The sequence below is a fragment of the Parasteatoda tepidariorum genome, chromosome 7, assembly GCF_043381705.1.
Source record: "Parasteatoda tepidariorum isolate YZ-2023 chromosome 7, CAS_Ptep_4.0, whole genome shotgun sequence".
NCBI lineage: Eukaryota > Metazoa > Arthropoda > Arachnida > Araneae > Theridiidae > Parasteatoda > Parasteatoda tepidariorum.
Window position 1 is genome coordinate 5610617 of NC_092210.1, and position 25601 is coordinate 5636217.

The 25601-nt window shown below is 30.3% G+C and overlaps 2 protein-coding genes across 3 annotated transcripts in view; one reads left to right on the forward strand and one right to left on the reverse strand.

The window, feature by feature from the left end:
* The window catches only part of LOC107449704 (semaphorin-2A), a 305010-nt gene extending 290447 nt beyond the window's left edge, over positions 1–14563 (reverse strand). Inside the window, exon 1 of the mRNA XM_021146653.3 lies at positions 14302–14563. The gene's annotated coding sequence lies outside the window, so the exon portion shown is untranslated. The remainder of the gene's footprint in view (positions 1–14301) is intronic.
* A 1301-nt stretch (positions 14564–15864) lies between these two features.
* On the forward strand, positions 15865–24077 carry LOC107443375 (PR domain zinc finger protein 4). Of its 2 annotated transcripts, XR_011637177.1 has the most exons (3): positions 15865–17457; positions 19124–19230; positions 19337–24077. XR_011637177.1 is itself a non-coding variant. In XM_043039778.2 (2 exons), the coding sequence occupies exons 1-2, from the start codon at positions 17445–17447 to the stop codon at positions 19867–19869; spliced, it is 546 nt and encodes a 181-aa protein (XP_042895712.1). In that variant the 5' UTR covers positions 16991–17444; the 3' UTR covers positions 19870–24077. The 2 variants fall into 2 exon arrangements, 1 of the variants encoding a protein (XP_042895712.1); XM_043039778.2 differs by lacking the exon at positions 19124–19230 and having other exon boundaries at positions 16991–17457.
* Positions 24078–25601: the final 1524 nt, after the last annotated feature.

Genomic DNA, 25601 nt, shown 5'->3' on the forward strand with positions numbered 1-25601 from the left:
GTGTATCAATGGGTTAAATTGGACGATATATAATATAAATTCGACGATTGAATAAATGAGACGATATATTATATAAATATAGAATATTTATTATATCAGGCATTATATTAGTAGATTATAATAGTTAGAGCAAATTATAAGACGCACCGTGTTTTTTAATAATTGCATGTTTTGCCCTAGTTTATAGGGAATACTTTTATATTTAAATATACATGTAATGGGTTTTTATAGATATTTTTTTATACACTTCCTATTTGAATTTATTTTTAACGTATTGCTTAACAATGTTAACCAATTAATATACGAACGTAAACAAGTGCAAACCGGTTTCGGTCGTGAAGAAACAATAAAGCTGTAGAGTATCACCATCACCTGATAATTAAGACTTTACATAGAATCTCTTAGTGCATCTAATAATTTGACCAAGGACTGTAAAAGAATTTGATTATATTAGCCACCATAAGGAGATCCGAGAGATTTTTTTAGTTCGATATCAGAAGGTGGAAAATGAAGCCTGAAATGGAGAATATCTTGCAAAATGCAGCAGTTACACACGAGAGTGCAATAATCTCGCGGAACCCAGCTCAGTAGACACACATGCGGTCTCGCAAGTATTACATCAAACATGTAAAATGACTGGCGCTTTCATACACAACGGACCGACGGTGGGCCGAAGTAGATTGTGAAAACGTTGAATAGAACAATGCGAAAAGCACGCTTTTGCATAATACGTCAATCGACATGGTAAAGAAAAAAAATCTCATTTTTGAAAAGGGAAAATTAGCCACTTTTTAAAAATATCCCATGTAAAACGCACCTTTAAGGGCTTTTAAGAACGAAAATCGAAAATAAGCACCGTTAAGCACATTTTAAAAACGCTACGCACCATGAGTCATTAGTAAAATGTTTGTGACCGTAATGAAGTACTGTCCATTTCAAAATTTAAAAAGAAAAAAACAATATCTTATGGCTAAAAAAGGTAATAATAAATAAATTTTGTTGGAAAAAAATCATTTTAAGTGAATGTAAGTTTTTATTTAAAAATCAGACGATATATCCAATGACTCAAACGTTGCCAACATATAGAAATATTTTTACGATTTTGAAACCACGTAACACAAATATAGTAATCCAAACATTATATAACAATCCTTATTTTATTAAGGTGATTCTTAATCATAATAAATTTATAACATAAATAAATAAAAAAAAAAAATTTAGGTGATTTTAATATGGCGACAATCATTAAAAAAAAAAAAATCATACGGTTATAATGTCATTGGCGCTAAATTAAGCCCTTTTTGGCACGACTAATTTATGCCAGAGGCGAACAACACCGCCAACACCCATACTGTTTCAGCCCAGACGCAATTTCATTTAATTAAATCTTTACACAGTTTCGAAAAAAATTTTAGAATCATAAAAAAAGGACTACTGAAGTCACTAAAATATACGAAAGGGAAGGGAATGCGAATTTTTTAAAAAACGCGACGAAACCTTTCTGACACCTTCTTTGTTCCAGCTGAGTTCGCCAAACCTGAAGAAGGATTAATTAAATATGGTAATAAAAGAGAGATAGCAAGGGAGGTGGAGGAATGGTCTGGGGGCAAAGGACAATGAAAACTCATTACGAGATGCCGAAGCATCTGGTGTCTGGACCTGTCAGATATCCTTCTTTCAAAAGGAAGAATCTCTCACCCTCCCTTACCCTCTCTTTTGTCGATCGAACACCACAATCGTCTGCAGATGAAGACAAGGAGGAATAGAAATTGAGCTGGCTTTTCATTTGATCTCTCTTTACAGGAAATCTGGGAGAAATGTAAGATACACTTTTAGAAAGGAAATGATACATGGGAAAAAGATACTTTTCATTACGAAGGCCGCGAATGCATGTAAAGAAAAAACAGGAAGCTGTTTCTTCACATAAAATAACACCTTTTGTCTAAATTATAAGCTATTTTTTTTTATAACTGTTGTGAGTTTATAACAGTTACCCTTTTTACTGTATGACCACTTCTAAACATGACATGAGAAGAAAAAAAATAAATAGGAGATATTAGAGCCGTGATGGCTCAGGGGATAGAGCGTTCGTCTTCCAATGAGGTAACCCCGGTTCGAATCCCGGCAATGGCCGGTCGATCCGAATTCCGCATCCGGCTCGCACCGACCACAGTGCTGGCGTAAAATATCCTCAGTGGTAGACGGATCATGGATTAGAGTCCTATTGCCGACAAGTTAACCGTGCGAGATCTTCGTGGTCTTCCTCTTCATGTAACGCAAATGCTGGTTAGTTCCATCAAAAAGTTCCCCTACCAATGCAAAGTTTCTCCCAATACTTGATCCAGGAATTCTCACGTTTTCTGGTTTGAGTTCAAATTACAAGGCTACTGAGTTAAACATTAGTAGTCGTAAACTCAGAATTGTGTTGGCCGTTCAACGACGGTTATAAAAAAAATAGGAGAAATTGAGTAAAAAGTAATTGTACTTTTTTTCTTCATATTTTTCAAAACCATGAAATATAAAGATCAATCAATGATATATATAATCCCTTTTGTCATCTTTCTAAGAGCTTCTTTTTCCCGGCTCGAAAAAAGATCTCTCTTTATTTGTGAAAAACTGGACTCAGTTCTGAATTACAGCCTCATCTGAATTCAACGTTATTCCATGCAAAGAGTTTGGAAGAAATCAAAACAAGTAAAAGTCTGACAGCGCAATGTCAAGTGAGTATGTTGGGTGGAGCAACATCATCATAGTTGGCCAGACAGCCCAATGTGGACTGATGCCTTCCTCGTTTCATAAGCATATCGCTGAAGTATTCGTGCTGTCAATTGAACTTCTTTGAGTTCATGAAGAACTCAAATATCGAGTTTGCTAACGTATCTCAGTTGATTTAGGTTTTCTAACCGTCGTTGAACAGTCGACCCAATGTTTGAATTTGCAACTACTAATGTTCAACTCCGTAGCTTTATAATTTTGTTCCAAATCGAGAAGACAAGCGAAACCCTGGATCAAGTATTGGGAGAAATTTGACTTTTTGACGAAACTAACCCGCATTTGCTGTAAATGGGTAGGAAAACCTCCCACGATTAGCCTGGCGGCAAGGGGACTTTAACACATGATCTGTCTACCACTGAGGATAGTTTACGTCAGCAATGTGATTGGTGGCGAGCAGGGTGCGGAATTCATATCAATCGGTAATCGCAGGGATTCGAACCGGGTTCACCCCATTAGAAGGCGAACGCTCTATCCCCTGAGCCACCACGGCTCAGTTGATTTAGGTTTTTATATTTCAAATCCGTCGTTGAGCACCCGACCCCATTTTTTGAAGGGGGGTTACGACTACTAATGTTCAAAACTACGTAGCCCTGTAATTTTGAATCTAAAATAACGCTTGTGTAAAGAAAAAGAAGAAAAAAAGTTGAAGATGAAAACGAAAGTAAAACTGCAAAGTAAATAATGACAAATCAAGGGAGAAGAAGAAATTATGTGTGATAAACAACATCAAATAGTATAAATTATACCTTTTGTAATAAAAAAATAAAAATAATTTAAAAACGCACACAGCACCTCAATATAAACTTTCAAATTATCCAAAGCATTCATTCTTCAAAACGTACATGTTTCCCCACAGTTCCACTCGCTTTAGTGTTTCTAATCCCCACAGCAAATAGGTCTTAACAATTATGAACAGATAAAACTCCTCAGGGAAGTGGATTATAGCTGCCACAATCACTAAGTAAACAACCCGTGAAGAAGAATGTAAAAATTAATGGAACGATTTTAGGGAGCAACCCTTTGGTTTGCCTGATAGGGACTATTTTCCAATCCAAAAGGCAGGAACCAAAATTTTACGAGCAGCAATAAGTCTTATCAGTCCTGGTGCGGGAGTCCCGATCTTCGGGAGGGGAGAAAAAAATTGATTATTCTAGAATCTTCTCTGGCGCATTTTTTAGTGTTTAATTTTAAAATACTTCGGCAAAAGTTTTCCGAAGTAATGCTATAAAACTGATTTATTGCGCACCGCATGTAAATCAAAAATCGAATGGGGTTTTGCTAGTTGAAATAATCAATCCGAAATGAAGGCATACAAGTCGGTGGAAACGTTTTTCTCAGAAGATAAAGCAATACAGCGCTATATGCTAAGCCTATAGTTAACGTATTGATTTCGTAATGATTTATGAAGTTCTTATGTTGAATACAGCGATTTGAAACAATGCATCGGTTATTTTAATTTTACGAAATTTCATTGGACTTTCTGAAACTTGCTCGTTATGTGAATCAACGCCTTAACAAATAATTGAAGAATTCTTAATCGCAGTTTGATTGTAAACTGTTTGCCATTCCAAAAAAATATATAAATTTAGATGATATACTGGATTTATAGCTAATTCTATAAAACAAAGGGATCTATGATGTGAATGGAGTGACGTAGTGTGGGTATCTCGATCCCGATTGGTTGTTGAAACGTGGTTTTTGTTTACGTTAACAGCTATTCTTTCCGTTCTATTTCGAGTGAGCCTAGCCCGTCAAGTATCAATTTTCTTAAATGATACATTTTATGTTCTTACACGAAGATTCTTTCGCAAAGATTTCAAATCTTTCACGATATATTTCTTACTTAACACAAAGGCATGAAGCCATGTAGAGCATAAACTAACTAATTAGGCATCAAAGTTGCCAGGTACACGAAACAAAAATATATCATGGTTACAATAAAATTCATAAACAATAAATCTAAGTTAAATAATAGACGTAGAAGAGAAAGAATTATATTTCAATAAATTCGATGTGTGATACGGCATTGTATTTAATTAATTTCACGTTAATTAACATTCTAACTTATGTGGGATATTAATAAATTTTTTAATGGTTTTAATTTTTAAAATTATTTTTGAAATAAAAAACTTCTTTAAAAAAAATTCAACGTTAAATGTTCATTTATTCATAATTTTCAGTTCAAATTGCATCAAAATCTCTCAATTTGCTTAGCAATAAATAACTTTCTTCAGTTTACTTTTTTTGAAAAAAATTTATGCCTAGAGATTGTCTATTAGAATGCCTTTAATTATTTTTATAAACTACAAATAGTTCACTTATTCTGATAATGAGAGGAATAATTTTTTTTCCTTCTTAAATATACACATAAAATAGTATAAGAGGGTAATTTAAAAATTGCTAAAGATCAAATTCAGTTATTACATAATATTACACATTTTGATAAATTTTTACGTTGTTGAACGAGAGCCCTTTCAAAACTTATAGTGCCCTTTTATGCGCCCTGCCCTTTATTATACCTAGGCAGAACTCTTAATAAGTCATAGGTTACCTATTAAAAATAAAATCCGAATGTAAAATTAATAAGCCAAAGGTACCACAATTAACGTAAGGGTCATTTCCCAAACACGCCATTCATTCTAAAATACATTCATGAATTTTTCAAACCAAAATTCGGAAATTTAAAAAACTTCAAAGTAAATTTCGTCGGAAGAAATTTCCAAGCCAGATATTTCAACAAAATATAAGTACTTTTTAAGAGCTAAAAAAATATTTTAAACACTTTCCAAAAAAAAAAAAAAAAAATTCTTATTAGGATCTGTGCATTAATAAATTATTTTTTCTCTATCATTTAAAGTTCTTAATTTGAAAACATAAAATCAATAAAATTCCAAAACATTACATGATCATGATAAAATAACTAGTTTATGACAAATATTGCTGAGAAAATCATGCACTTTCTTGTAATTCAGAACGACAATAGACACGGAAAAGAAAAATATCTCTTTTTAAAAGATAGAAAATTGAGCCCTTTTGACAAAACCCCGAATAAAAAAAGCACCTTAAGGGCTTTTAAAGAAACGCAAATCAATAATAAGCACCTTTAAGCACTTTTTAAAAAGGCTAGGGGCACCCTGATTTAATAAGAGAAAAACAAACCTAACGTCGTAGAGAAATATCAACAAAAATATAGGAAAATCATTTTCCAATAACAACATTCCCCCAATGTTTTCCGGTTAACCAAGCCACAATTAACACACACCGCAAATTTATTGTACAAACAATAAAGTTGGTCATACACTTTTCATTTTTGTAGTATTTTTCAATAAAATCAGAATGTACAAATAATAAGTTCAGATTACAAGACCGGCCATTTCCGAAACACGCCATTCATTCATTCTCAAACACATTCATGAATTTTTCAAACCACGATTCGGAAATTTAAAAAAAAAAAAAAAACTTCGGAGTAAATTTCGTCGGGAAGAAATTTCCACGTCTTGGCTTGAAACATGCAGCGAAGGAAAACGCAAACCTAACGACATTAAGGAATATCAACAAACGTTCATTAAAGGGACCGGGGAGAAAATACAATTATCTTCTCCGCGTCCTCTTATTTACATAATGGTAGCTCGCCCAGACGAACTAACAAACTCGCCAATTTGCGGCCTCTTTCCAACTAATCCACCACTCTCACTTTCCCTACCCCCCACGAAAGAAAATCCAATTTTAAATTCGATATTAGAGATGGCACAAGAATACGAACTCCTGTATTCCTACCCCTCCCATATGTAATGGAAAACAGCGGGCAAAATGAGGCCATGGAAAAGCCATCTAATAACATTTGGCTCACAAATTCAATAGAATTAGGGAACAAGCAAGAAAAGAGGAAACAAACCAGAGATATATCTTTCCATAGTGTGAATGGATTAAAGATAGGCTAATGTTTCATGTCATATTTTTGCAACAGTAACTGCAACTGCTGGCATTTTTTTTTTTTTCTCCAGGAAAGTAATACGTATATTTACAAAACAAAAGTTAAAACTTCGGAATTCGATTATGCTGAGAAAATTTATTTGATTTTATTGCCGCCCGGACAGTTTTGAATAGAAACAAACCAAGTAAAAGTTACGTTTCTTAAAACAGGTCTTTCACCAAGAAAAATTGAACAAACATAATTAGACTATTCTAAACATAAAGATTTATTTGCAACTTAGTTAACCATAAAACAACTTAACTATTTGATTTTATTTCAGATTTGTTTACTGTTACCCGGGCAGTTTTGAATAGAAACAAACCAATTAAAAATTTAGTTTCTTAAACAAGTCTTTCACCAAAGAAAACAGAAAAACCATAGTTTGATTATTCAAAACATAAAGATTTCTTTGCAACTTAGTTAACCATAAAATAACTTAACTATTTGATTTGATTTCAGACTGTTGTTTATTACCGCCCGGACAGCTTTGAAAAGAAGCAAAACAAATAAAAGTTACGTTTCCTAAAACAGGTCTTTCACCGAGAAAAATAGAAAAACCATAGTTTGACTATTCTAGACATAAAGATTTCTTTGCAACTTAGCTAACCATAAAACAACTTAGCTATTTGATTTTATTTCAGACTGTTGTTTATTACCACCCAGACAGTTTTGAATCTAAACAAATCAAATAAAAGTTATGTTTCTTAAAATAGGTCTTTTGAAATCCTTCGCCAAGGAAAATAGAAAATACAAAGTTGGACTATTCTAAACATAAAGATTTCTTTGCAAATCATAAAGATTTCTTTAATGAATAATATCTTTTTGAAAAGAAATTTACTGGATATATAAGCGGTTAACACCTAAAACATGAAATTTGATTGCAAAGCTAGAAAAGAGGCTCATGACTTTTCATAACTAATTCCGAAAATTTTTCATGACTTAACGAAGTTACTATTTTCTCCGACAAAAACACAACAATAAATTTAAAAAAGCATTATTGTTGTTGTTTCTTATCCTCCATCTGTCTGACAAGATCCAATAGGTTGTTGACCCTCAAAAAGTCGATTGCAAGAAGTGGAGTAGCGTATAAGTCCTCCTTGGAAAGGCCCAAGCAGTCAAGGATATGTTCGGCAGAGGCCTGCTGGGCTTCACATTTGGAGCAGACTGCATAAGTCTTTCTTCCCTCGAAATACGAGAGATTATTCGTGTGTCCACTTGCCAATTGCTGTTTGAGACGCTCTATATGAACAAGTGAAGAACCCGGTTCATTGGCCGCATACCAGTTCACTTTTTTGATAGCTTTTGATTTTGGACTGATTCTCTGAGTAGGTAAGGGCAGAGGACGAAGGTGTTGAATGACTACAGCCCTCCTTGGCCAAGCGATCCGCTTGCTCATTGCCAAAGATGTTAACGTGGGATGGTATCCACTGAAGATGAATGTCGTGGTACTTTGAAATAAGTTGAAGTTTAAGAAGAAGGAGATGCTTGTTTTGTCTCCAACTTTAGTCCAATTGTGTAGGTGTTGAAGGGAGCTGCGACTGTCCGACAGGATCCAAAGATCTTCAAAGTCACTCTCGTTGATTATAGCATCGATGCCCTGTTCAATTGCGATTAATTCACTTCTAAAGACTGAAGTGAAATCAGGATTACGGAAACAGATGGAGTAATTTTGCCCAGATTTTTCAATGAAGACGTATTATAATAACAATAAAAAAGCATTATAATAACATCATAATAACAATAAAAAAGCATTATAATAACATTAATTGAAATGACAGCTATAACCAAAACAGTTATACTCAGCATCTTCATATTTATCGATTTTAAATTTAAAAAACAGAGAAAAGAAAGAGAAGGAGCAATTAAAAAGCGGAAAAAAAATACAAAAGCAAAAAAAAATTTTTTTTTTTTTTATTATTTTTTTTTCCTGCTGAATTATATTCTAAAGATAATTCTCTTGTTTATCTGAAAGGAGAGAAATACTCCTGATTTTTCTGTTCTCATTTCGGAATATAAAAAAAATTTGCCAATGACTGGCTTGCTTCAGCTAGAATTTGAAATTGATAAAATAAATAAAAGATACTTCGCTCTAGAAATGATGATTTTTCTTTCATTTTTTGAAAGAATACCATAATTTTTAAAGAATAGGATAAAAACATTTTATATTTTAATAAAATATGACTGTGAGTGGGGATTTTGTTACAAATTCAGAACACCATGAAATTGGGGGGAGGGGGTAAATTATATTTTAAAAACTAGATTTCTTGGCGACCTAAATTCATGACTTTTCATTATTTTTTTTTTTAAAAAAACAGTTAAAATCATAACATTTCATGACAAATTTTGTTTAGTACCAAAATTCATGACTTTCTAGGTGTGCAGATAGCTTGAGATCTTTGGATAGATGAATTTTAAAATTGTGTACAAAAACGTTCAACTTAAAAGATTCGAGATATAGTGAAATATGCAAAAAGTAAAATTAACAATAAGAATCATATTTCCAGATTACGGCTACCCCTTATATTTTGGGGGGTAATAAATCCAAATCCGTTCATAATAGAAAATTTTAAAAAAGAAAACAATGAAAATATAAAAATGGCCACCGAAGCTGACGTCATCAGGTGGTACCCGTCATAAAAACACAAAATCTTTTTTATGGAGCCTAACCTTCTAAACTTTTTTTCTTTCAGCGCAATAAATCTAGGCTTAGTTTGTTTTCAAATTTCAGTTCAGATTTTCAAAAAGTTGTATGCGTATTTTTAAGTAGGTTCTTTCAACAATGTTTTCCTTTTGTAATTAGTCTATGTATTTTAATTTTGCATTTTGTTTTTGTATTTCTTTTCTCTTTACCTGGACTTTTCACAAAACCTTTGGGGTACAGAGAGAGCAATTTTTAGATATTTGCCCTTCTGTCTCGATAGAAAAGGTTTTGTGTTTTCATGACTTCCGAAGTTGGTATCCCCTGACGACGTCAGCTTCAGTTGTCCTTTTTATGTTTTCATTATTTTCTTCTGGTTTATGTTTTCATTATTTTCTATTGGTTTCAATTTTCTTATGGAATTTCTGCTGCATTGCACAACTTTCCTTTGGAATTGTAGTATTTGACTGCTTTATACATGATTTCAGCTTTCTCTTTTTATTACAGATAGCCGCCTAAAGCGGCCAGCTGTCCGCCACTCTAAAGGTTTTCACAAATAAAAATTTTTAAAACATAGCAGGAAATCTGAAGATTAGTGGACAATTAAAGTGGTCTTGTCCTGCAATTTTGTCTTCATATCCTTGGGCCCTAGCACTGCTAGTAGAGACACGATCCTCTTCCAATCTTCTTTGACGTTTCTCTGATGTTTCTCGGACCCTAGCATTGCTAATTGAGACACGATCCTCTTCCAATCTTCTTTGACGTTCCTCAGGTGTTTCTCGGGCCCTAGCATTGCTAGTTGAGACACGATTCTCTTCTAATCTTCTTTGACGTTTCTCTGATACTTCTTGGGCTCTAGAATTGCTTGTCAAAATTCGGTCATGTTCCATCCGTCTTTCACGTTCCACAGACGTTTCTTGGGCCCTTCTTCTTTGAGAATCTCTTAATATCTTTTTCTTTGACAAAATACAAAGTTTTTTGGAAGGCGGTTCTGCCATGTCAGTAATCGGGTTTTTAAGAAGTCAACGAATACTTTAGAACAACAATTACTATGAAAGCAAATCATGAAACTTCAATATTAAAATCTAAGTGCTTACCTGCAAACTGAAACTTTTCTGAAAATAACTAATTACATTTAATAAAAACTGTTAAAATAAAGAATAGAAAAACCAAAGAGATCCAAGGTAAGTGTGATCGTTCCTTCAAAAATAATTAAATTCCTATTTTATATAGCTACAACGCTTAAGAAGAAAAAAACTAAAATGCTAAATACATGAAAAGAACACGAAAACGAATTAATTTTTTATGGTATCAATTTCTATTTCTATATAATTTTTTATGGTATCAATTTCTATTTCTATATCGCTACAAAAATTATCGTCTTCGCTTAAGAAAAAAAAATAGAGCGTGGAAAGAAGAAGAAAAACTTATTATAACAATTATGAACAGCGACAAATATATCAAAGCGAAGCGTTCTATTTACGTATCGAATATGTTGCCACATTTTTAATACAAAAGTTAAACTTTTCTCCACTTTGATAAATGTAAACTAATGCGAACCTTACAATTAAATTATTAATTCCTTCGTATATTATTGGTTTAAGTTGTCGAAAATTAATATTTCAATTGTAAGGTTCGCATTAGCATACATTTATAAGAGTGGAGAAAAGTATATGCATTTTTTAATAGTTTTTTGAATATGGCTCTTTGAAGACGAAAAAGCATAGATTTTCTTACAAAATGACTGATAACTAAAAAACTAATCCAAATTTTTGAAAAAGAAAAAAAATACTTCTTCATTATGTCAAAACACAATTATGTGCCGAGTTTCGTGCCTGGGCGAGGCTTCTGGGGCGATATATTGTGATTACAGACACACACACACACAGCCGTGTTTATTATTATGTATAGAAGAACACCAGTTTCTTCAGAGAAAGTATGCTTTTGTGACTGATTTCGTAACTTAAAATATCACCTACAAATTACCTAGCATAGAGGTCACTCCCTCGATCCATCTAGATTGAATTCTAGAGCATGAAGATAAAACATTAGATCATCATCAATAGATCAAACGTAATTCAGGGTGGTCTTTTTTTTTTTTTCTTGCACACTGTACAAGATAAACACAAATATAAGAAAACTAATTAAATCAAAATATTATCAGGTTAATTCTTAATTTGAATTTATCAAATTGACAGAACAACAATGAACTCATCAGATTCAAAATATCAATCATCAGTTTAGAATCAGTTCAAACTATTAGTCATCAGCTAGAAATTTCAGACTATTTTATGTGTAAATTAAGTCTATCGTAAAAAGTGATTTTAAAAAAATTTGGATTAATTTAAATTATTATTAAAAAAATAATAATTATTATAAAATAAAAATAATAAATTTAATTTTCATCATACGAAAGCAGAAAATAAAGTGTGAATTCTAGGATCATTCGATACAGGCAAAAAAATTTAGCACCTAGAAAACTTTGTTTTCACTAAAAATGCTCCAGACGTTGAAAATAAAAATGGATTTTTCAATTCCGACTTATTAAACCTTAAGTTTTATTAATAATCAAAATGAACTCATAAAGTATAAGAGTGTGTACAAAGAAAAATAATGATAAATAATAAAATGCCTGGAAGATTTGTGTATTGGTATCTGCAAGTACACTAAAATATGCCTCACAGTAGGGGACCAACTCGAACTCTCATCCTTCTCAGGCAAGCCTCTAAATATTTTTTTAAAAATATTTTTGCAAGTTTAAAATCCCGTTATCACCTTGCTGATTTCAGCTGATATAAATACTTATAAAGAAACATACCTGCAGGCTTTAAAAAAAAACTAAAGTTTTATTAATCAAAAATTTGTTCTAATATCTTTATAAAGCTTTTAAAAGAAAATAGAATATTTGAATTTTAAGAAAAGAGCCATGATGGCTCAAGGGATAGAGCGTTCGCCAACCAATGAGATGATCCGGGTTCGAATCCCAGTGACGGCTGGGCAATACAAACCCCGCAAGCGGCTCGCACCGACCACAGTGCAGTTCATGGGTTAGAATCCCCTTGCCATCAGGCTAACCGTGAGAGGTTTTCCTCACCATGCAATGCAAATGCAGGTTAGTTCCATCAAAAAGTCTTCCACAAAGGCAAATTTTTGCCAATACTTGATTCAGGAGTGCCCTTGTCTTCGGGAATGGGTTCAAAATATCAAGGCAACGGAGTTGAACACAGGTAGCCGTAAACTCAAAATTGGGTCGACTGTTCACCAAAGATAAAATAAAATCTTAAGAATAGGCTTAATTTTTACAGGTGTAGAAATTAAGAAAATTTAGTCAGGATTCCACAGGACAAGTTACTGAAAGATATTACTGGTCAATTTCACATTTTCATTCATCCTTTTACAAGTATGAGACATTTTTTTTTTAAAAATTACATTCCTAAGATCAAGAAATGTTCATAATCATGATGAAATATGCTTTTTTAAGACAATTAAAATAAACAATTTCAAAAACCAAAACAGCATACCAATTAACAGTGATTACTGGAGATCAAATTATTTAATAGTAGTCTGATTCAAATTTCAATGGTCTCAGAAAAACGGACCAGTGCTAATTATGATCCCTCAAATATTCTCAGTTTGTTAAAAAAAAACATATAATCACCATTATGAAATATTTTTAAAAATCCTTTATACAATATCTTTTTAAACAATATTTTTAATAGGACTAATTTCGGCAAAATTATATCAAAAAAATAAAAACTCGATGAGTTCATTTTAGACAATAAGTTCGTTTAAAGACTACAGATGATCTCAGTTTAATAAAAAATTTTAAATTCAAGTTATCAATATTACTATTAGTTTCATATATTAAATTAATATTACTGATTGCTAAAACAGTGGGAAGATTTCCGTATCAGGATTTGCAGCAGAATAATCAGAAACTTGAATAATTTTAGCTATTCCTAAGCAGAACAGCCCCTTAGAAACAAACAAAACGAAAAAAATCACGGACGGTGATCAACTTGAAGGCCCAACCATTACATGCTTTTTTAAAAAAATTTGCAAGTGGCTTCCATTTGGCATCTTGGGGATTGTAGTTAAGACAACAACAGATCTTAACTAAGAAATATCCCCAAAACACTATACTTTAAAACAGAAGAATAAAATAATTTACAACAAATATCAAAAGTGATAGGTTGTTTTTCTAAGATTTGCAAACATTTGGTCTAAAGTGAAATGTTTGTTGAATAATAAGTTAAATGTATTATTATTCATATATATATATAATCTGAGTTCTAACGACTGCAAAAATGTAATGGATTGACATCTTATATAAAAGATTGTGAATCTTACATATAACAGCTTTGACATTGAATTTAACTAAAGAGAATTGCTACATTGATTTTTTAACTTAAAAAACAAACAATATAAAATTTATATTCTGCAAAAACTATTTCCAATCAGTGAACGAATTAAATCAGCAAAAAAAAATTTTTTTTAGTGAGCAGCTCAAATTGATCAGGATCAGAAATTAATGATCCAGTAAATAGATCCATCAAATTTTCAAAGCTAATTCCATACACCGTTCACATACCTACTAAGATGGAGTAGCTATAAATTAAAATAACAAATATTTACATAGATGAAGAGTTTAATAATTGTAACTACAGGAAATTAACTAGAAAAACATGAAGTAGTACAGAGATTTAAAGCTCATCAAAAAATGTAACTATAAAATTGATCAACATATAGCTGCTATCTCAAATATATTGTGTAATAAATGTATGAATTGCAAACAATGTACTTTCGATTAGTTTAGTAGATAATCTTAAAATTTAATAACATCACTTTTCAAGTCAACTAATAGAAACGTTTACAACTAAATATCTAGAATTTGAGTATTTTTAAGCCTACTCACTTTATGAAGAAAGTTCTGTAATTGCTTCTTTTCGTAGTCTTAAAAATTTGACGAAAACAAGAACAAGGGTATCTTATGCAACTAAATTTTATAAAACATCAGTTAATCGGAGGTGAAATGACATGTTTTTAACTAAACAAATTTGACAAGCAGTACATTTGAAAACTGAATGGTTTTATTTTTTCTATTTATTTATTTATTGTGACGGCTTTTCTGTCAAGCTTTTAAGCGCCATCTATTAGACAATGAAAGAAATAGAAATTTTTTGTCTTCAGATTACTTCATTTCAAATCTATTATATGAATTATAATACCCAAATTTCAGAACAAATGATGCCGATGAAAATATTATATAGTCAATGAACTTTTTTTAGCAATTGATAAATATGAATAATTAATAAGTATATTAGCATTTTATTTTTACCTTAAGGCTTCATGGATTTTAAATCAGAGGTGAGCAATTTTTGTTATAGATGGTTGGTTAGGTAGGTATGTGCGCTAAAGCTACACAATAGGCTATTGGCAACTATCTGAGAAACACCACTGAGAATTTTGATTCCCTGCAAAGGGAATCTCATTTGTGAAACCATTGCCTCAATTTAGACTTATAGATCTGAAGTAGAGGGAAATTTCTTCCTGATCCCTGTATGCATAGTACGATTTAGTAACCAACCACAGGGATTTTAATTTCACAGATTTTACGGGCAAATACTTCGCAGGAAGTACTTAAAGGTCTTAATGGAGTCCTGGATTGAACCCAGGTCCCTCAGGAATGGAGTCCTATTCTCTAATCGCTGGGCTGTCACTATATAACCCTTTACCAGTTAGATACTAAAAAAAAAAGCACCAGACTGCCGCAGACTTAGTGGCGGGAAGAGTACCTATCATAGACAAAGAGTAGGTAGGCACTTTATTTACGTGACACTAGAGCTGCACACTGGGCTATTGGCTGAGAAACATCCCTGAGGATGATCCGAAGATATGCCATTGCAATTTTGATCTTTTACAACGGGGATAGTTCTCCTGCTTTGGTACCCCCGACGACTTGCGCCCCCGTTAAATAGTTTAACGAGAACTGATGCCTCATACCCTCGGTTTCTACTCAGACTTATCAAAGTGGTCAATCACTCGCTTACTGACCGCATCCATTGATGCTTGACTTCGGTATTCTACTGGGTACCGTCTATTTACGATCAACCCACTGCGGGACTTTTAAGTTAGAAGTAAGGCCTTTTGAGCAAGTTTTACTTTCAACAGTTAAAAACTGAGTAACTGTTGTTTAACGTTATTCCTCATCCGTTCAAATCTTGGCGAGTTTGTTGTTGTTTTAGTAGTTCGATATTGAGAGTTGAAAACATTGAATTTAGTTTTATAAAATTATTATTTAAACACGTGTGTTTTGAAAAAGCGTTGCAGTTTGTTTATTCAATCCGTCAAAACAGCGAATTCTTATATAACCACTGAGATTTGGATTTTTTAAACCATTTTTCATTGTTATAGTTCCAAATTTCAACTGTTCTTTATATTGCCTGAATGAAAGTTATTTAATGCTAAAATCGTAATGTATCATGTTTCCATTTATTTTAATATCTTCATGATCATAAAATTGCTTTTCTTCGACTGAGAGAGTTATGTTTCTTAGAATTTTTATTTTCGTATAAATCAAATATCCATATGCAGTGATTTTGTTCTTTTGTAATTTCTTGTGTTTATAACTATATATTGTAAAAGTTAACTTCATTGAAAGGAGTGATTGATTATAAACTATATTTCCTTCTCTATGATTGGGAAATGTCCATTATATAAAATTTACCACTTGAATTTATTTGAAATCTGAATCAAATGCAAGATTTGATAATGACATGGATGAACACACTTGAACAAAGTGCTTTTTTTTTTTAATATTAAATTGAATTCAATACTGAATTGTTAAAAAATTGTTCACTTAAACTGTTCCAGTGACTGTGGAATTATTTCAAGGGTGGAAGAGCTCTCTCTATATATATACATCTGCGCATCCGGAAAGTCATTATTTTTTGTGATGAGTATTAAAAATTCATGAAAACTCTTAGTTCATAATGGATTTTTGGCTATTAGAGCCCTTAATAGTATCATAAAATTTGAAAATCTTGCATCTCAATTTGTAGGATACATGCAGGGCCCTAGGTCTTGGGCTTCCTGATTTTAAAATTATAATTGTTGCATTGAAGTGAAAAATTAACTCAACTGAAATGTATTAAGCTTAACTAAAATGAGATAAACAGGTTCAACTGTATATATATCAGGGGTCTGTCCAGGCCAAATTTACTACCGCTTAGCGGTACCTTCACAAATTCAATTTTAGGTGAAACGGTAGTTTCACAAATTAAACTTTAAGAAAAACGGTAGTTTCACAAAATACTTTTTCTTAAAATTTTATTTTTGTATCCCTTTAGAAACGATAAATCTATATTTTTACCATGTTTTTGTATTGATTTCGTAATATAATTTTAAATTTTTCACAAATTATGTCTAAATTTTCACAAATTAGGTACCTTTCAGAAAAACCTAGACAGACCCCTGTATATGATAGTGCATGCAATAATGTTGATACTTTTGTTTCTTTAAAATTAAATTAACATAATTTCTGGAATTGATCTTAAAAGATGTTATTAAATATTTTTATATCAATGTTCTAATTTGTATGTTAAGTTTTTATAATAGTTAAGTCCTTTTATTGTTTTTTGTTTAAATTGGCTTATTTCAAAAGTGGCAAAGCATTGCTCAGATAAAACAAGATTGTTTGTAAGATGAAAATTATTCTTGCTTAGATATCTTTCAACTGTATTGAGTAATAATGTATTTACCCTTGCAAATCAAGAAAATAGTTACTGGGTTTTGTTTCCATACGAAATGTGAGAATATCGCTCATAATATTAGAATAATAAAATTACAAGTTATATACATTTGTTATTATTAAAAGTATCTTGCAGAAGGATATTAGTGCTAGAGAGTTTTGTCACAGAAAACCCGAATAAATTTGGTCACAGGCGTTACCAGAAATTATAGTAGTTAGTGTTTCAAGCGGGTTTAGGCTATTTTGAGATGCAGAGGCAGTCCTGTAATTAATGTTTGCTGTTTATTTGACATGAGCAGAAGTGTGACATGGAATGTTTGGGTGAGCTCTTTTAGTGGTTTGGTCTAGTGAGTCGCGTGCAATATGATAAAATTTGTCATTTACCCAGTCTTTAATCTTTCCAAATGTTTCTCTGTAGATTTTTTCAAATGTTTGGAAAAAAGTCATGAAGTAATAATCTATTTCAACCTTTATTTTCATCATTTTTTTTCCTTCAGATATCTATATCAAAAATTAAAAACAGATATGTTACAGGTTTTTTTTTTGCATTGAGTAAGGGATGATTTTTGTAAATGTTTCTGACAAATTCGAAATTTAATCTACAATCGAATTCAGTAAATCTGCTAAGTATTTATTTTAACCTTTAATTAATCTTTATTTTTTCATTCAGATTTCTGTTTCAAGAAGTAAAAACAGATGTCTATTAAGTTTTATAAGCATTGTTTTCATGGTGGGGGGAGAGGGATTTTTTCAAATATTTCTGACAAATTTGTCTGCTAATGCTATATTTTAACCTTTATTCTTTTTCCTTTCAGGTATCTGTGCAAGGGATCTAACAAGAGATATCTAACAAGTTTTCTATCTTGTTTGCATCCTGGGGGGGGGGATAATTTTTTCTGACAAATTCGATATATTTAGCCATCTATTCAATAATCTGTTCTTTAATCTAATTCAACAATTGTGCTAATAATCCATTTTAATCTTTATTAACTCTTTTGTTTATTTTTTCTTTCAGATTTCTGTATTGAGATAAGTGCAGGCTAACATGCCTTAAAGATCATTAAGATTTTTTACTTCTTAATGAAAGACGTAAATTATTTCAAACCTTTCTATAACAATTTCATTTACCTACCCTCTGTTTTATCCTTTACTATTGCCTTGATTATTTTTCTTTCAGATTTCTAAAAAAATCCATAGTTCCAAGAGTTTCTGAAAAAATCCATATAATGTTCATCCTTGTTATTTTTTCATTAGTTAAAAAATATAATTAAAATATAATTCTTTTCATTCTAGGTGAAATAAAAAAGTTATGAGTTTTATTGAATTAAATGAAAACAACTACTAACCTTTTTCTTGATTTTTTTTATTCTGAATTTACCTAAAATTAGATCAGTTCAATTGTTTCAAATGGTTCTGAAAGCTTTATTTACTATGTATTTTTCCTGTTTTCCTTTTTTTTTTTTTTTTTTTTTTTTTGTATATCAAGATTATAAAAATTAACTATTCTATTCATTTTTATCAGTTCAGTTCTATATTATTTGTTTTAAATTTTAGTTGATTGGAATCATCATAATTTCCATATTTTAATATATTTAATAATATTGTTTTATGAATGTTTTCTTAGTGAATATTATATATTGAAATAATTTTTGTATTTGATTTTAAATTTTACCATTGCTATTTTTTACTGTCTGTGTTTTAATCATTATTTTTGTACCATTTTGTCTTATTTTAAATTTTAGTTGAATGTAAACAATTTTGACAGTGCTTTCTAGCTATGTGTGCCATATTATATCGTTTTTAATCATCTTAATGTTGATTTATCATTCTCTTTTCTTAACTTGTGTTTTATTATAAACATTTAGTGTTATTTGATGTTTCTTTTTTATTATTTGAACTGTTTTAATTATTATTTCAATGATGATTCGATTACATAGAAAATTATGTATGCTGTCAAATAAGTTTAATTTTTAAATTTTTTTTTTAGGTTTGGCAACATGGTTCTTTTCCCAAGCTTCCATGGATTTTATAAGAATTTTTTTTTTTCTCTTTTATTTAATTGTTGTCAATCATTGAGCATTCAAAAAATATATAGTTAAATATATCTTTTTTGTTTTATATATTCACTATAAAAAAAATGTCCACTATATGGTCTACCCTGTATTTATTATCTAATTATTAACTTTTTCTGCTGTTGTAGGATCAGTCCGCTACGATAATCGAAGAACGCAGCTGCAGACTACGCCTCCAGAATTACTAGCCTTTTTGAACAGGCCTGGTCTACAAATTTCAGTTTCAGGGGCGAGTGGAGTGAAAAATTTTGCAGAGCCTGTTGCTCGGGCTCAGCCAAAAAACGTGGAGCAACGTGGCATCGAACCGAGGAATCTCGAGCCGCCAGGGGGATCGAAGTATCACTGCGAGTTTTGCAATTTCGAGACTACCTCGATTCAACGTTTACATAATCATCTCGAGGAACATAAGTCTTCCGTTGTGCATCGATGTACTCTGTGTAGTAAGGTGTTTAAAAGCCTAGCTAATTTGCAGAATCACATGCCTACGCATGACCGTGTCTTTACTTGCGATTACTGTGAGAAGAAATTCAAGCATCAGTCGTCGTTGAGGGCTCATATAAAAACTCATTTTCCCTTCGAGCAGAAGTGTCCGATTTGTGACAAAGTGTTGACATCAGATGCTGCATTTAAGAAGCATATGTACAGTCATCAGTTGCAATGAACTTTTTGTTACTTTTGGACCAATTTCTTCTTATTTTGGTGTTAGCTGTGTATTAGAGTGTTTGAATTTTTTAAGGATTGTATAAGGGAGGTCAACTACAGTCAGTTTTTGGTAGTTTATTATTTTTTTTTTGTATATCATAATTGCCAATTCTCCCTGCTGGAAAAATCGGAAGACTCCCGAATATTAGGGGAATGTTCCCTGTTCCAAATGCTGAACTTATTGCATCCTGAGACATGGTTGCCACTCCACTGGGAAAAAAAAGCCTGGAATATACAGGGAATTTAAAAATCACCTAAAATAACAAAGAATTTTGTGTTTTTCTTTAACTGGGAATTCTGTTTATTTTCGTCTTTTGAAAAATAGTGACCAAACCGTAATCTGTAGGATATTTAAGGGTGATATTTCTGCTATACTAAACTATTTCATTTACTATAGCATTATTTGTTTTAAGTCTGTTAAGCTATTCCTTATTTCTTTAAGTTTTTCCAGCAATTAAAACTAGTATAGTTAGCTGAATATAGCTCATGCAAGAGCACAGTGATTGTGTTTTTCTTCTTAATATATTGTGTATAATATGTTACAGTGAAAACACTAGGAATTTTTTTTTTCAGATTTGAGTGGCAACCCTTGCGAGAAAGCCATAGGTTTTTTTTTCTAGTGAATATCAAAAGAAATACTATTTGCTCTTAGTGTACATAATCCATTATTATAATCAAAGCAATTTTTGAAAGTTAATATGTCTTTTTAATGAAAAAGATGGTATAATTTTTAAATTATGATTAATTTTTAAAATGTTTTTTTTTTCTTTTTTAGAATCAATTTTGAATTTTCGTCCTGATCTAACAATTTAACTACAAAAATTTTATTTGACTTTCAAATTAGGTATATAAAATTACCATCTTTTTCATGAAGCTGTTTCCCGGACTGATGAAGTCCAATTATCTTTTTATATTTTTGATAACTCCTGTAATTCTATTCTTTAAAAAAAATGAAAATTATTATCATACATGGTCATTGTTAATTTTACAATGTTAGCTGTTGTATTATCATGTGCTATTATTAATGGTATAATAAGAAATACATAATGCTGTAAAATGGTTCTTAGCTATTAATAATACCAAAATAGAAAGTTAAAAATGTTGTGATACTTTTACATTATTATTGGTTCAATTGTAAATTAAAAATATTTTTTACAACAAAAATAGTATTCTTAATTTCACAGCATTTTTTTAATAAATAAATAATATTTGTTACAGAAAATAATTTAATCCAAGTTAAAGGTTGTGTACAATCTTATTTCAGTGTTTCAATGAAATTAATTTGCTAAACATCATTAAATATTTTATTTCTATTTTACTGTAAAAAGGAAAAGTACTGAAAAACATTGCCTATGGTTGACTTCCTTAAAGTGTACATAGTTTTGATGAAATCGTGTAATATGCACATTTTCTGCAGTATTCAATTACGTAATTGCTTGCTTCAGCTTTGTTTCAGAATTTTATTAAGAAGAAATCTTTTTTTCTTTTTAAGAATGTTTCAGAAAGACATTTTAATTTTGTGAATGGGAGTAAACTTTTAAAGAATATTTAATTGCTCTGTTTTTTTTGTTTTTTTTTATTATGTAAAAGATACTTAGTTTTTGAAATATATTTAATTACTTGATTATTATTATTTCTTTGTTATTAAATTATAGTCAAGGTCTATTTTACCCTGTTAATACCTTAATTATCTTTTTCATTGTTGTTTACTCTTGATTAAGCAGGAAGATCTACAAACCTCTTGCCCTGGATAACTGAATGCTTTGAATGACAAAGTTTGTTCAAGTTTTGAATTAAATTTTTAAAAAATAAATTTTCTCTATGAATAAATTATGATTAATTTTTTAATTTCTCAATTTTTTTTTAATTTTGTAAATGATAGTTAATTTTCAAAATATATTTAATTACTTGATTGTCATTATTTTTTGTGTTTATAAATTATAGTCTAGATCTAACGATGTTTGACCTGTTACTACTTTATTTATTTTTTTAATTGTTGTATCCTCTTGATTCAGCAGGAAGATCTAGAAACCTCTTGCCCTGGATAACTGAATGCTTCAAACGAGGAAATTTATTCAAGTTTTGAATTAAATTTGAACTCGACCGATTAAATTTAAGTTTTTATTTTTTTAAAGGGGGTAAATTTTAAAATTACTTTTTGGGGGTGATTTTAAAATTATTTTTTAAATAAATACTTTTTTTTAAATAAATTACCCTTAAATGTTTATTTCAGTCTAAATGATCGAATAAATCTTTTAAGCTGTTTATCAAAAAAAAAAAATGTTATTATTTTTTTTTTTTTTTGGAAAAAAAATTTTTGCACAGAGATTGGGCTCTTAGCGTGCCTTTAATAATTATTTATAAACTACACATTTTTCTCTTATTTAGATGATGAGTGAATATTGCTTTTTGAAATACACAAATAAAATAGTATAATTTAAAAATTTATTGAGTATCAAATTCAATTGTTACATAATATTACATGCATGATAAATTTTTACAGTGTTAAGCGAGTGCCCTTTTTCTGGGAGGAAGCACGTTGCCCTTTTTTATTCCTAGAGAGAGCTCTGGAATTCTAATTGCAATTAATTTACTTGCTAGAAAGTTCTCATAATGGTTGTGAAATATTGATATTGAGGTTATTTTAAGTGCTTAAAAAAGGAAATAAGTATTAAATATGTTTCTTTTTTAAAAAATTTGAAAAAAAAAATTTGAATTATATATCGTATGTTTGAACAAAGATTTTTTTGAAATCTTGTTAAAAGACACAAAATAGAGAAATATTACAAAATTTATTTCGGAATGCTGAGGACTGCAAAAAAATTATTTTGGTGTGTATTTTGAAAAAACTTTTTTTTTTAAAGTAAAATTGTTAAAAATTAAAAAATGTTATTATTTGTGCTGGAGGTCTTCCTATCAAGAAATAAAAATCATATTTCATTCATTTGTGTAAGAAAGAAAGTACTCAAAACAAATAAATTCTGTTTTTTTATGTACTGTTGTAAAAAAAAAGAATTGCAATCATTTTACCTCCACCTCTTTTTAAAGATAAAATATTATCAGCTGGAGCAAAAAGGTTTAGTTGCACTTAACTGATTTAAAGAATTTTTACCTTCAAGAATTAAACAGACTGTCTGGAAACTTATTTTTTCTTTCGTATTTTGTAGATAGTTATAAACATTTTTTCAATGTTATGCATACTTTAACTGTTCTGTCAATTCTTTTCTCCCACTGATGGTTTATGTGCTTATTATTTTGTAACATTCAATATCTTGTTGTAATATTTGTATTTTGAGAACTGTCATGTAGCTATTATTCAAAATAAACAAAAAAAAATTAAAAATATTCTAAATTACTATTAATTTCTTTCCAAAATAGCTATTTTCAATATTTTTTTTTCTTTCTGATTTGCATAGCTGCCAACTCAACTGGATTTTCCAGTAGACTGCTGGATTTTGCCACTTTCCTGGTCTACTGGTTAAATAAAAAAATTTGTTAATTCAAAGCATATATCAAGGTGACAAATTTGTCGACCTTTCGTATGATTTTGGCAACATTTGTTGCCATACTGGCGTGAACCCTAAATACATAGCTGCCAACTCTAGTGGATTTTCCAGTTCCTACTGGTTTAATAAAAAATTTCTTGGTTTTTACACTTTTTAGAAAATTCCCTAAAATTGAGTAAGTTTCCTTAAAAAATCCTTATTGGAATGGAAATTTTTTTTGCAGATTATTTCTTGCTTGAATATAAGTGTCACTGGTGCAAAGTAAAGCAAGCCTTATTTATAAAATTCAGTTAACTATCTTTGATGAATTAAATGCCTATTACTATCCAAAGTTATGAATAAACATAATACTTAACATTTCAAGATCATTTAATCATCACAACTAGAAAATCAATCAGAACTGGCAAATATTGCAGTTTATATATTTTGATGACTATAAAAATTCCTATGTGTAAAATATTTAGTATATTTTGCAACAATTATCATGAAGTTTATATTATTTCATAATATCCAATGAATTTTTTCCTATCCGTGCTGGCAGCTATGAATTTGTATTATCTACTACCTAGTAATAAGCAATTTAAAGTATAAGAAAAAATGTATGGTTTTTGGTTTGAACCAAAAATCCTATTCTGTCTCATTAAAACTGTTTTTGCCTACATTTTCGTATGCTTTGATTTTTGTTATACCATAAAGATGTAACGTAAGACATGTTCTTCATTGTTACTTTCAGATCGTGCATAAAATTTAAAAGGAAAAAAATAAAAAATTTGTCAGCTAAAAAAAATTAAATTTATTAATGTTTAACTATTTTTCACTGACATTCATTCTTTTAACGTATGGTGCACAACTTTTCTTGGAAGATAACCACAAAAATTTTTTACCTCAAGGGCCTCGAACTCGATGCTAATTTCTTTACAAATTAAGGCGAGGACTACAAATTGTGTGTATCATATTTTTGAATTTAGCAACAAAAAAAAAGTTTGGCCTACTTTGCCTCTTTTTAAAGGTAAACTTTTAACTTTCTCTTGGAATTTTTTTTTTCAATTTATTTTTACTATTTTATGAATTGCTTCTTTAATTTTTGTGTGAACTCCTCTATTTATTCTCTTTTGTACCTGTTTTGTTAAAAGAAAAGAAAAATGTCTATTGAAATTGGTTTTGAAAACATTTAATAAATTTTTTACACTAGTTATGTTTAGTTTTTCATATTCATTCTTGTTTGCAAAGCAAATAGCTGTGCATTGTCCATTCGAGGGCCCTAGCTACCATAAATCTATATTCTCATAATTCATAAATTGTTTACACACTATTAACCGCTTCCCTTAACAATTTATTTGGAAAAAAATCAACATATTTTTTTATTTCATTAATAAATACAAGGAATTAAAACATAATGCACAAGTTCTAAGTTGAAATTTTGATTTTTTTTATGTGTAAAAAATATTTAATTTACCGTCAGTTTACTATTCCAAATTATCTCGGGCAAATGATAATAATTATTATTCTAAAACTAATTGATATAAAGCTTTAGTGTGTTCCATTGATATATTAAATGTCTTCTATCTGCGGAACCCCGACATTACGATAAAAGTTTATTAAGCTACGAACATTATAACCTAAAAACTACTATTTTAAAAATATTTAATTAGAGGAATGTAAATTTTTCATCGTTTTATCATTATCAATCTTAAATAAGGTTTTATATCCGATAGTTAAATTTGCAGTCCTTGTGCTATATCTAGTCTAGTTTTGAATTTATTTTTGGTGTATATACATAAGCCGAAAATGAATAATCAAGCCGAATTATGGTTTAAATGAACTGAAGATGCTTGCTATAAACGTTAAAATTGGTAATTAGAAAAGCATTTTTCAAGAATGTCAAGTATCCAAATGACTTAATTTATTCAATTTAAAAAAAATTTTTAAAAAATATCCGCAAGGCAGGTTTGTATATTTGGGGCTGATGATTATGAAATCTAACACAAAACTGTGAGATCGTGGGTTCTATTCAAGCTGATGACAGTTTTTAAATATTAATTCTTAATACAGAAAAAAAAAATTCTTATTAAGTATGCATGCTAAAAACTAATAATTAAAGAAGGCTCCACTCCCTGTTCATTTTGCTCACTAACCCTCCTGGTTGCTTCTGCATTCATTGCAGATTAAGAGGGAAAACGGGTTA